At 36.1% G+C, this 13430-nt stretch overlaps 1 protein-coding gene across 1 annotated transcript in view; it reads right to left on the reverse strand.

Moving 5' to 3' along the window:
- LOC126419671 (xanthine dehydrogenase-like) overlaps positions 1–13430 on the reverse strand; it is a 64136-nt gene that overhangs the window by 22269 nt on the left and 28437 nt on the right. The window contains exon 2 of the mRNA XM_050086858.1: positions 3532–3690. Within this exon, the coding sequence (XP_049942815.1) occupies positions 3532–3690 (159 nt within the window). The remainder of the gene's footprint in view (positions 1–3531; positions 3691–13430) is intronic.

Consider the following 13430-nt stretch of genomic DNA (forward strand, 5'->3'; position numbering starts at 1 on the left):
GATGAAAACTGGGTGAGATTATTAGTTCCATGAAGAAATGGCTTTGTGACCAAAACAAGGATTTGTGCTCACAGGGCATACACACCCTTGTGTCTCCCTCAAGAAGTGCTGTAGAACTGGAAAAGATTATGTGGAAAAACAGGGTGTGTAAAAAAAATGTCATTGTTTCATGTGTGTGAGTTTCACAGTGGAATAAATAATTATCAAAGGAAAAAATGTGGGGCATTACTTTCTGGGTGGCCTTAACGTATCTGTATCTTATATTGTTTCCTGAAATTATTTGGGGTCATTTCTGTGATGTTTCCTTAAATAAGACCATGACATATTTCCTTTCCCATCCTAATACAAAAATGCTTGTTGTCTTTACCTAATGGCCTCAACATGAATTTAACATTAAACTCAAAAATTCTTTCATTATTCACTAATATTAATATCTGCAATAGTTTTTTCATGTTAAAAGGAAAAGAATATGAAGGAGGAACAGTCACTCACTTTCCCCTCTCTATCACATGAGTTCCTAATAGATTATTTGACAAAAAATAACTTAGTTTAGATTGTATACTTCATTATTTGAGTTCTCACAAATTGAATGTTGTATCTGCAGCTATGATTCTTTATTTTTAAGAGAAGCTAGAATATGTTTTTCTAATCAAAGTAAGAATACTGCAGTAATTTTTAATATAATATTTTTAGTATTTTGTGAGAGCATAATAGTTATTTTTATGTTATCAACCTTACTTCGTGGGAGTATAATAGTTAAGTTATTTATATTTTAACTCAGGAACATTTCTGTAGATGTGACAGGATAGTTAAATTATTGATAGAAGAAGAGGAAGTAATTGCCACTCATGACTGAAAATTGTGTGCTGCTCTGAAACTGGCAACACTGCATTAATGTGCTGTCTCTGTGTGCCACATAGCAAAACTAGGAGATCATATATTATTATTAACACCAATAAAATTTGTTTCCCTTGAATAAAGCATAGGTGGGCAACCAGCAGTCCACTGCTCACATTGGGGCCACAGGAGAAATTCTGGGTAAACATAAAATGAATGTTTTCTCAAAAACAAGTGTTTTGAGGTATTAGTTCTTGGCATTGCATGTAGGGCAAGGGGTGTAGTCAATATTGGTGCATTACTCCATAAATATTAAAGTCACAGATGCTATACTTTTGATTTTATGCACTGAGAGTGTTGCTGCTGCATTGTGACAAGGTGGCCTTTGAGGTTAAGTTCATATGTGAATCAGACCCACAGATACAGAAAGTTGCCCATGCCTGGTATAAATCATAGAGCTTCTTTGGATGTTGTATCATTTAATATACCACATGAGGTCTAACACTAAGCTGTTTGTAAGATAACAAGAGATTGTTAGTAAATGTATAACTATCAGCTATTACTGATGTATACACTGCTTCTCATTTGATCATTTGTTTTTCTCACACAACAGAGATTAGTTCGTAACACATAATTCCTCGTTATATATATGTGCACATCCTCTTGGCCACTGTGGATGCCAGAGCAGGTTTGCACTACCTGGTGATTATTGGCTTTGTCTAACCTGAAGTTAATGGGGTTAGGCTTTCCACTAATCTGTCTGAGTGATTTGTCTCTACTGCTGCCTACAGGTCTAGTGACATTCCCCTGAAGAAAGATGTTTTCAAGCACTTGTTGAAGGAAAACATGTGAGAACTCCTCTAGGAAGACATACTTTGGAGAGGGGTGCTATTAAGTGGAGTAGGAAGTGACCAATGGGACTGCTAGCACTCTGTCCCTGAGGCTGACTGGCCAAAAGAGTGAAGTGTTTAAACATTTTTGTAAAGTTTTGAAGAGCTTGTGCAGTCAAGAACTGAGTGGCAAACTTCATAGGTGTTTGGAGCAACAAATTGTTTTCTGGTGAATAGGTTTTACAAGGTCCTTTCAATAAATAACTGGAAATGTTCTATAAAAATTAAAAAACTTTGACAAAATGGGCTTTTTTTAGTTGTCTTAGAACTATTACCAGTTGTTGCTGGCATTTATGCCTTGTGAAAAATATGCAGGGAACCTGTTAAAGAATATGGTGGCACCATTGAATGTTTGCAGCAATGTGGAGCAATGGAGTGTCATTAGATTTCTGTTATCTAAATGGTTGACTACAACAAAACTCTTCATCAGGTGACAGTGTAATGTAGTGGAAGTTGAGTAAAACACAAGTGTATGAGGGGCAGATAAGTTCAGACAGGGTGTAACAAATGTCAATGATTCATCAGGCCCAGGATGTTCTGACTGTGGGGTCACAGAGAACAACATTGCAAGTGTTGATTATATGGGAAAACAAACATATTATTGTGTGTGATATTCCAGAAATTATGAGCATTTGTGCTGGATTATCCCACCATACTGTTCATTACATACTGATGTCAAGAAAGTATGCACGATGTGGGTTCCAAATCATTTGACATCAGAAATGAAAGAAAAGTGAATGGCTTTGTGGAGGAAGACCTGAAGTTTGTGTGCTTGCCCCAGGCCTGTGTATTCCCTGGATCTAGAAACTTCACATTATTACATTTTTAAGCCACTGGAAGAAGCTCTTTGTGGCTCAAGGTTTGCTAATGATGAGGAAGTCCAGGCAGCAGTGCATAACTGCTTATACAAATATCCGCAAGAATTATTTTTGCATGGAATTGAGAAGCACTGGTGTAACTGCATAAGACTTGTGAGGCATTGTGTTAAAAAGTTTTGTATTCCATTCATGTAATTGATTCAATAGACCTTTGGAGACAAGTCGGTTGGAGGACGATGTATTGAATCGCGATGCAATTTGTGTGTTCCATCGTCATTAAGAGGGTGGGAACGTTGCAATTAACTGTCAGTTTTGCACCGGATTCGAAAAACTTTACTCACCAGAGAACGACCATCAGGAGACCCAGCTTAAAACATGTTTGTTATTGTTATTATTATCATTGAATGACCTTTGAATGTTATTGTGATTAACATTTTGGGAATCTGGAGTTAGTAATCCTATTTGATCAGCAAAGTTACTTTTTAGATACAGAAAGCCTACAAGAATTCAAAAGTGCATTCTAGTGGAATTCCACTTTGGAAATTTCCCAGTTTGTAAGAAAGTGTTACAGTCTTGTGAGGGTACACATGTTCATTAGAAAGGAGCCTCATACAGAGTGTCACAGCCATTAGCTGGCTGGATAGTGGTGAATAGCATATGAGGCAGACCTCACAAGGTTTAATTGAAGGCAATATATAACATTTGTTTCTGCAGAAACTTGTGTAGAGTTTCAATATGAGTTATGACTTATTCACTATGACTGGTATTCTTTTGTTTTAATTAGTGGTGATTATATGCAGAAGTTGCTAGGATACACCTGGAGGCTATGTATGAAATGCTAACAGTGTATATTTTCCAGTCCAGCAGTCATACTTTGGAGCCATTGTGAAAGTAGTTTGATAGTTACAGTGCTTTGGAATTACTGACTTTCAATTAGTGACAAGTTTAACACTGTATCATAGAATAAAATAGTCTAGTTTAATTACCTCAGTATTTATTCCTTGCCCACATTCAATTCCTCCATGTGCAACTGAGATTGCTCCATCATGAGCATAAACTGATACAATTGCATAAAAATTACTCAAATAATCAAATCTATATCTCATAGGGACAACTGAAATCCCTCTTTTCCTCCAGCGGTTATTCTGCAATTGAAATACAAATATAGTAAACTGTGGCATTAATTAAACCATGAATTTTTCATTATAGCTCTAGTTACATCACAAATATAGATTAAGGATCCAATTACAAATAAACTGTCAGCAACATATGATACACAAACACATCAGTATAAAATTTTTTCTTATAATACCAGAATGGAAGCCGAGAAAGACAATGTATTTCAGAACTCTAGGCCAAGAGAGGCATTGCAGTGTACAGTGTGTGACAAAAATAGTCAGTGCTCCTGTCTCTGACATGTGTTACAGAACAAGACACTCACATTAAATTCCTAACATGACCCAACAGAATCAGAATTGTAAATCCAATGTCATAATTCATTCTGAGATTTTTGTTAAACTGAAATAACATATAATATTGAGATTATGATTGTTTCAATTTTAATTTTAAATTGCAATTATATTTTAAAATTATTGTCAATATTTCTGTTTGTACAATTTATTCTGAGAATTTTTGTGAAACAAGGATTTAATTATATATAGAAATCTTAGCTGTAAAAGTTCATTGTGTCACAAGATCACTGAACTGAGAATTTTTGTATCTTTGCACTTGTCAGTTTGTGTGACAGAGTGAGTTAGTTGCTGAGTTATGGCATGAGTTGTTGTGAACTGGCTGAGATAAAGGTGATACAAAATTGTTATGCTCAAAGGAAGGGATTGTTTCAGAATGACAACTGTATTTGTAGCGCTTAAAATTTTGTTGACTTAAATTGTGAGAGTGGGTCTGGGTTATACTGATTTATTTCCCCAAACCACATTCCACTTCTTTACTTGGTGTCTGCAGCCTCTCTTCTTTACTGGACAGCTGGATGCTGGAAACTCTCTTCAGTCCTTCTCCATCAAGTAATGCTAGGTACAGGAATTTTCAAGCCTCTTTCTACTAGTGAAATAAGTAGCCATACAAACTTTAAATTTCATCAATCAATGATGTATTTGACTTTCAAGCACAATAAAACTTTTCAGTTTCAAGAAAACGTGTAACATCAGTAAGTCTACCATACAGTTGTATGTTAGAAACAAACTGATTTACATTCAAAAGAAAGTCTGCATAGACACCATGACTTTCAGAAAAGGAGATAGAAAAAAGTCTTGCCTCTACCATGACTGAGTCAAGAGTCTATGTGAGTACTTTTTCAACTGTTCGTTTCACATAATAATAGTCAGTGATACTATAAGCATGAAGCTACATATAGGTTCCATGGTTCTTCTACACACACTCACTAACACATCTATGAATTGCCCAACAGGTACTTGTCGGTGCCGTTTGATCGTTGCGTCTACTTCCTTCCCGTAGATGATTTTAAACCTGTGCTCACAAACATGTGACACACAGTAGGTAGGATTTTATCAAGCCGCACTCATATCTAAAATATCGTGAGTTCAAGACCGTAGAAGGCTGAGTCGTTCTAGAATTTACACAGAAATTCTCGAATCACTACAACCATTTTATTGAAATATGAGGTGATGAAATTCAAAGTTCTGATGAAAAAATGTAATTATCGAGTGCCCACAGTGTCAAACACAACAGAACCTGTTCATACTGCCTAGACACTTGTTTTCAGTGAGCCACATTTTCAACAGGCCGTATTTCCGATGAAGATCGATGAGAACCAGAAGAGCTTATCTTGGATTTAAGTATTATTTGAAACTTCCTTCTTGCTTAAAAATTAATTAACAGAGAAGAAATTCTTCATATGTGGAATGGAAAATTAAGAAACTGCAACACATGAAACATAATTTTTAAGCATTTTAGGACACAAATGTGGCAAAAGAACAGCCATGCAATTCAACAAAAGGATTGAGCAGTTAGTCAAAATTTGAGCAATAGTAAATGAACAGGAAATGAATTTCAAAGTGAAAAGAGAAAGAAAATGTCACATGTAGTAAATCAATGCACGAAATAAATAGTATCAAAGAGAAACAGCAGATAGAACCAGGCAAAAGACAATCAGTTAAGATTGAAACAATCAGGAAATTTTGAAAGGAGAGAAGGGTGACATAAGAGCTTTCTGTCAAATCTCTGTTAAAGGCGTGCACATCATATTGTATATGAGGTCAGTACTCAATCTTTGTTAGCTCTTTACAACAGTACAGTACTGACACATGCATGTGGGTGCCTGTTGGAATATTTCATTGAAAATACACTGACAGCCATCACAGATTGCTTTTACACAGTACTCCATTGAAAATTATTTGGCAAACTGTTTCCTCTACAACTATTGCATCACCTTAGAGGTGAAGACTCACTTTCTGGATTGTATTAACATTTTACTACCCATGTACCCTCAGACTGTAGAAACTGGTGTTACTACTTATTCTTTGCTAACCATGTTCACTGATACTACCCATTTACATATTTTTCTTTATTCTTTGTTCCTCACTTCACTGTTTAGATTTGTGGTCTCTCCTTATGTCAAATCTCTATCTTAATCCCTCAAGCAGAGACAGAAAAATGACAAAAATGGGCATTCAGTGAGTCTAGCAGAATACTGTACAGCTTGTTGGAGATGTGTTAAAAACGGTGTGACAGTGCCCAGGAGTGTGTAGACCGTGTGATAAATCAGTTAAATTCGTTCCATCTGTTATATTTTTCTTTCCCCTAAAATTTTTATTTCTTTTTATTTTGTGAATATTTTTGAAATGATAATTTATATAGAATGTGCCGAGTACCTAAGGATTTCAAATACTGAATCAGAGCATATCTGAAACAATATTGTCTGTTACATTACTTGTTTTTTAGAATCTGTTACTTTGACTAGTTTGCCTGGAAACTGTGCTAATTACAAAATACTAGCAATCTAATAGTTTGTTATCATTGTTTGTATGTAAACTTACATTCAATTACTATCTTCTCGATAAAGTAGATCACAAACATATGTAAATAAGTGGTAATCCCTAAAGCCAATGATAAAATATCTTAGAGCATTTGCACTCATTTGATTCTGGAATAATTAACACCCATAGTTAGAACAATGTTTCTGAAAAAAATCTCATGTATAGGCAAAGAATCCAGCATAATTCAGTAGAAATTACTGTTTTATTTGAAAGCCCTTCTTCAAACAAATATCCCTCAACAACTCAGTTAGTTAGGAATTTAATATTTAAGTGTAAGCTATGTAATTCATCAATGGCAATAGCGAACTTTAGTGGTAATTATTGCCAGCTTATATAAAAGAGAGGTCTTGGGAACCGTTTTAAGTCAGACTTCAGAAGATTATGAAATGACAACGATCTATGTCCAAAAATGCAGTGCAATGTACTGCAGATCATTTAGTACAGTTTACAGGTCAGAGAGTGTTCAGCAGTTAATCGAAATTTTATGTCTTGGAGTAAGTTCCGTGACTGAGTGAGTGTTTTAATGATTATTGTGAACTTATAGTTAATTTTACTGACTGTGTTAATCTTCAATAATGTTTATTGCGTCAATAGTGTCAGACTATGAATGTGTTACTTCCAATAAATACTTACTGTACACATTGTTTTTTGTACTGCTATTACTGTTAAACTTCAAGGACAGTGATTTAAGACTGTGTTAATTTTTTGCTTGCCACACATGGATCATTGTGTCAATCTGATGTTAGGTTACCATAGGCAAACAATTACATTATAGATCACCAACTGAGTGTAATATGCGGCTAGCCAATTACCTGTGAATAAATTAAGTATATGAGACTCAAACGGGACATAAGCAGTGATTCTTTCAACATCTGAGTGTAATGAATGTATCTGAACTACAAATCTGGTGTAGAATACATCACTGACAGAAGCCTACTTCCATCAACCACTTTTCTGCCAAATTATATGGAGGTGCAGTTACTCAGGTTATATTTGTACGGGTAACAATCACACTACAACTGCATTATACACATTTGGATGGAAGATCTAATACTCATCCTAAAGCTGGTAAAAGACAATATGGACTGTAGAATTATTGTAGCTCTGCCCAAACATCTTGTTTATGAAAGATTTTAAATGGATCATTGGCTGTCCCATTGTATTCCGGAAGCGAGATAGCAAATCTTCTAGTGTGAGCCTAAGAGGTATCAATCAATATTTGAGTATCTTACCCTGCCAAACAGGACAGTAAATGGACGCTGCCTACACATATAACATCCTGCTGGTGATTTCTTTGAAACTTAGAAAGCCTAAGACAGGAACAAAATTGTCCAGAGACCTTTTATCCTGAGATGCACTTAGAATAGCATAAATTATTATTTATGAAGTGTCCAATATCACAGTTCACTTTTACTTTTCAATTAATTTTGTTATGTATTTTGTGACACTTTTTACCAAATTCAAGTTTTACCATATATAAATTATATCATATTCTACAGAAGTAATCTCTTTATATTATTAATATACAGTATAGACCACATATACAGTCCAGTCACATTAATGTGACCATCACCTATGTTTGATGTCAACATGCAATAACCACTGACAGACAGCCGGTGGCAACATGAGCAGTGGAGGGTACATATAGCATATTGGGAGGATGCTGGAAAGAGTGCAGTCATTCTCATAATGTGTAAATGGAGCACTTTGTCTAATGTCCACAAGGAAATGATCATTGGCTTTCATGTCACTGGTGGAAAAATTTGGGAAATGGCTATGTCTGTAAACTGTTCAGATGCAACTGTGGGTGAAGTATGCCATGCATGGCAAAATGGCACTATCCAAAACCTGTAGGAAGGCATCTGTAGTGTAACATGGGTCATAGATGACTAGGGTGAATGACAGTTGTGGAGATGTGTATGGGAAAATAGATGTGCAACTATTGAGCAGCTGACTGCCCAGATGAACCAAGGGGTTACCAACAGTGTATCCTCAATGACCTTCAGCAAACACTGCTGTGTATGTGCCTTTACAGAAGGTACCTGTCTCATGTACACATGCTGACTGCTCCTCACTGGTGACATAGATTGTAGTCTGCATGTCAGTACCACAACTGGAATTCCACTGCATGATGATAGGTTACCTTTTCAGGTTAATCACATTTTATATTCCATCAGACAGATGATCATTTGCTTGTACATTGTGAAACACCTGAAAACAAATAGTCGCTAACAATAGTCAAAAGGGGAGTGTTTTCTTGGCATTCTCTGGGAATCTCAGTATTATGAAAGGCACACTGAATGAATCAACAGAAATATGTAATTTTCTTTCTGGACTACATCCACCCCTACAAGCAGTTTGTTTTTCTTTGGAATGATGGCAACACCCAACAAGGCAATGCACACAGTGTGCAGTGTATGTGCTTGGCTCAGACAACACCAGGATGAGCATAACATGCTCCCCAGCCACCAAATTCCCTGGATTTAGACCCAGTCAAGAATCTGTGGGGTCACCTCAATCTGGTTGCTCGTGCCATAGATCCTCAGCTGAGACACCTAGGGCAGCTGACCACAGCACTGCAGTCAGCAAGGCTCAACATCCTTGCAGTATCCTCCAGAATCTCACTGATTAATGTGACTGGACAATGAGGGTAAGACATGTTATAGTTAAAGTTTGTTATTTCATTACTCTTTTAAGTTAAAATAAATGTAAATAATCTGGGTGTTTTAAAAGAAATTTGTAACTGTTTAGTATTGAACATTCCTATAAAATACTTCATATTATTTGCAGAAGATTGCTTATAGGTACACAAAATTTTAGTCATGTTATTTAAAAAGTGCACTTTAAAAATTTATAGCAAAGACTGGAGATTTTGGTTTCTATGTTAAATTAAAACAGGATTAGTCGAGTTACAGATGAAAGATTATACTTAAATCAAACATGTACTTTGGTAACACCTGTTCACACCTGTGTGTGTAATGAACATTCTGATACAATACTTATCCTTGCAATATTTTCTTTAGCATTGACAAAACATGTTTTTCCTGTGTGTGTTTGCACATTGATTTTGATGCTTGTGGACCTGTATTTGAAACTTATTTTTACACTATTTCCATTAAATTTTTTGAGTATTCATTCCTTCATATTTTCACCTTTTATCTGAGAACATTGATTATCTCATGTAAACTGTCTTGCTTTCAGAACTATATGTCAGAAAGTAAACTTATTCTAGGGAAAAACAAACTACAGAAACAATCCATTATAAAAATTATATTTACAAATGACCTACCAAACTGTATTTTACAAAATATGCTCATTTTTTACATATATGTTATATCAGTTCAAATGTGTTGATATTAATGAAAGTTTGTGACTTGTTGGAACATGATATCATTGTATTGCTTTTATATCTCTGAAGTCAATTTGTAGAGTAGTTGTAAAGAAATTTGTTTCAAGTGTTGCTAGTGGATGGGCATTCAAAGGCAAGTTTGAGACTTATCCTCATCACAGCTACGTAACACATTTTCTGCAGTTATGAAGATGTAAAAAAAGTGAAATACGTAAGTTTTATTCTGAATTTTATCATTTGATGTATAAGGAAGTGATATTTAAAGGATGTTTCATTTAAAAATCCAGTCAGACACATTTTTGCAAATGTGAATAGGAGTTATTATCAGAATTGTTTGAAGAATGCAGAGAAATTGGTTATAGGGATGTGGATTTTGTTCAGAAAGCCTTTAACACCAAGATCATACCCGATTTTGTTACAGGACAATGAGCAATGACAATTACAATAACATCAAGATGATTAAGATGAGTATGACTTTTTAACTATTGACTTGATCAACAAACAACTTTGGGCATTTTTGATACGCAGGATACTTCCTGTAAAGTGAACACACCATTTCTATGTCTGTTTCTTTAGACAGATATGTAGTTTGTGACAGTTAATCATCTTTAGCTCCAATTGGGTTGCGAAACTGAGTTGTTTAGACCTGTAGGCTTTGTCTGGAACGATTTTTTTGTGAGCAAGATATTAATCTCTTTTACTTTTACAAATAATATGATCTATTATAAACTGAAAGAAATCCCACAGCAAAAAGAGTATAAGATACAGCATTTGGAACTGTTTGGACAAGTTCATCACCAAGAGGAATTAAATCAAAAAATAGTGATCAGAAAGGACAAAAGAATGCCAAATAATGTGGTGCAGTAACCCTCAAGATAAACAGTAAGCTTAAATTTATATTTTTCTTCTTTTTTGGTACTCCAAGCAGTGTGATTATGTTAACAATGACTATTAACAAGGAAGTGTAACAGGTAGTTGGGGCAGGGGGGAGTCTCATGTACAAGTCAATCCAATGTGAATGAAAACTTAGATGATTTGTAAACTGATAAGAAACTGGAACTGGGGGAGTACTTTTGGCTAACACAGGAGAACTGAAAACCAACAATGGCATGGTCAATTCCAAATTATTAAACATGGCCTCAGCTATAAAAGCCAACAGTGACATTTTAAGAATTGAAATGATAACGAGTGATGACCAATTAGGCTCCAAAACAGAAAATGCAAAAGCAATTACAAAATTGAATAATTAACTTTTAGAAACAGAAATTCCAGAATAAACAAGTCAATTAGTAGAAGTTCAGAAACATTAGCTAACATAAAATCAGTACATGAATAGCTGCATTATTCAGCTTAATGTTTTTTAAGCAAAGGTCCCGAGTCTGAGTCTCGGTCCATCACACAGTTTTAATTTGCAAGGAATTTTCTTATCAGTGCACACTCCACTGCAGTGTGAGAATCTCATTCCGGAAACATCCCCCAGGCTGTGGCTAAGCCATGTCCCTGTGATATTCTTTCTTCCAGGAGTGCTAGTTCTGCATGGTTTGCAGAAGAGCTTCTGTGAAGTTTGGAAGGTAAGAGACAAGGTACTGGCAGAACTGAAGCTGTGAGGACAGGTCATGTGCTGTGCTTGGTTAGCTCAGATGGAAGAGCACTTGCCCATGAAATGCAAAGGTCCTGAGTTCGAGTCTCGGTCCAGCACACGGTTTTAATTTGCCAGGAAGTTTCATATCAATGCACACTCCGCTGCAGAGTGAAAATCTCATTCTGAAAATTCTTAATAAATTACCCGGTTGTATGAATTGTCTGATAGACAGTAATGTAACATTTGAAACCAAAGTGAAAAGCTTCTTCCCACAGCTCCTTTTATTCCACAAAAGAATTTCTGACATGTAAAACATAGTGTGTAGTAACTCACACACACACACACACACACACACACACACACACAAACAGACATATATATATATATATATATATATATATATATATATATATATATATATATATATATATATATATATATATATATATATATATATATATATATAAAAAAAAACAAAGATGATGTGACTTACCAAATGAAAGTGCTGGCAGGTCGACAGACACACAAACAAACACAAACATACACACAAAATTCAAGCTTTCGCAACAAACTGTTGCCTCATCAGGAAAGAGGGAAGGAGAGGGAAAGACGAAAGGATGTGGGTTTTAAGGGAGAGGGTAAGGAGTCATTCCAATCCCGGGAGCGGAAAGACTTACCTTAGGGGGAAAAAAGGACGGGTATACACTCGCACAAACACACATATCCATCCACACATATACAGACACAAGCAGATGTCTGCTTGTGTCTGTATATGTGTGGATGGATATGTGTGTTTGTGCGAGTGTATACCCGTCCTTTTTTCCCCCTAAGGTAAGTCTTTCCGCTCCCGGGATTGGAATGACTCCTTACCCTCTCCCTTAAAACCCACATCCTTTCGTCTTTCCCTCTCCTTCCCTCTTTCCTGATGAGGCAACAGTTTGTTGCGAAAGCTTGAATTTTGTGTGTATGTTTGTGTTTGTTTGTGTGTCTGTCGACCTGCCAGCACTTTCATTTGGTAAGTCACATCATCTTTGTTTTTAGATATATATTTCCTACGTGGAATGTTTCCCTCTATTATAACCATATATATATATATATATATATATATATGAATATAATGGAAGGAAACATTCCACGTGGGAAAAATTATATATAAAAACAAAGATGAGGTGACTTACCGAACAAAAGCGCTGGCAGGTCGATAGACACACAAACAAACACAAACATACACACAAAATTCAAGCTTTCGCAACAAACTGTTGCCTCATCAGGAAAGAGGGAAGGAGAGGGGAAGACGAAAGGAAGTGGGTTTTAAGGGAGAGGGTAAGGAGTCATTCCAATCCCGGGAGCGGAAAGACTTACCTTAGGGGGAAAAAAGGACAGGTATACACTCGCACACACGCACATATCCATCCACACATACAGACACAGGCAGACATATTTGTCTTTAAATATGTCTGCCTGTGTCTGTATGTGTGGATGGATATGTGCGTGTGTGCGAGTGTATACCTGTCCTTTTTTCCCCCTAAGGTAAGTCTTTCCGCTCCCGGGATTGGAATGACTCCTTACCCTCTCCCTTAAAACCCACTTCCTTTCGTCTTCCCCTCTCCTTCCCTCTTTCCTGATGAGGCAACAGTTTGTTGCAAAAGCTTGAATTTTGTGTGTATGTTTGTGTTTGTTTGTGTGTCTATCGACCTGCCAGCGCTTTTGTTCGGTAAGTCACCTCATCTTTGTTTTTATATATATATATATATGTGTGTGTGTGTGTGTGTGTGTGTCTGCTTGTGTTTGTGTATGTGCAGTTGGGTATGGGTGTGTGTGCGAGTGTATACCCCCTTTTTTCCCCCTAAGGTAAGTCTTTCCGCTCCCGGGATTGGAATGACTCCTTACCCTCTCCCTTAAAACTCACATCCTTTCATATTTCCCTCTCCTTCCCTCTTT

Source organism: Schistocerca serialis, chromosome 9 (assembly GCF_023864345.2).
Source record: "Schistocerca serialis cubense isolate TAMUIC-IGC-003099 chromosome 9, iqSchSeri2.2, whole genome shotgun sequence".
Lineage (NCBI taxonomy): Eukaryota > Metazoa > Arthropoda > Insecta > Orthoptera > Acrididae > Schistocerca > Schistocerca serialis.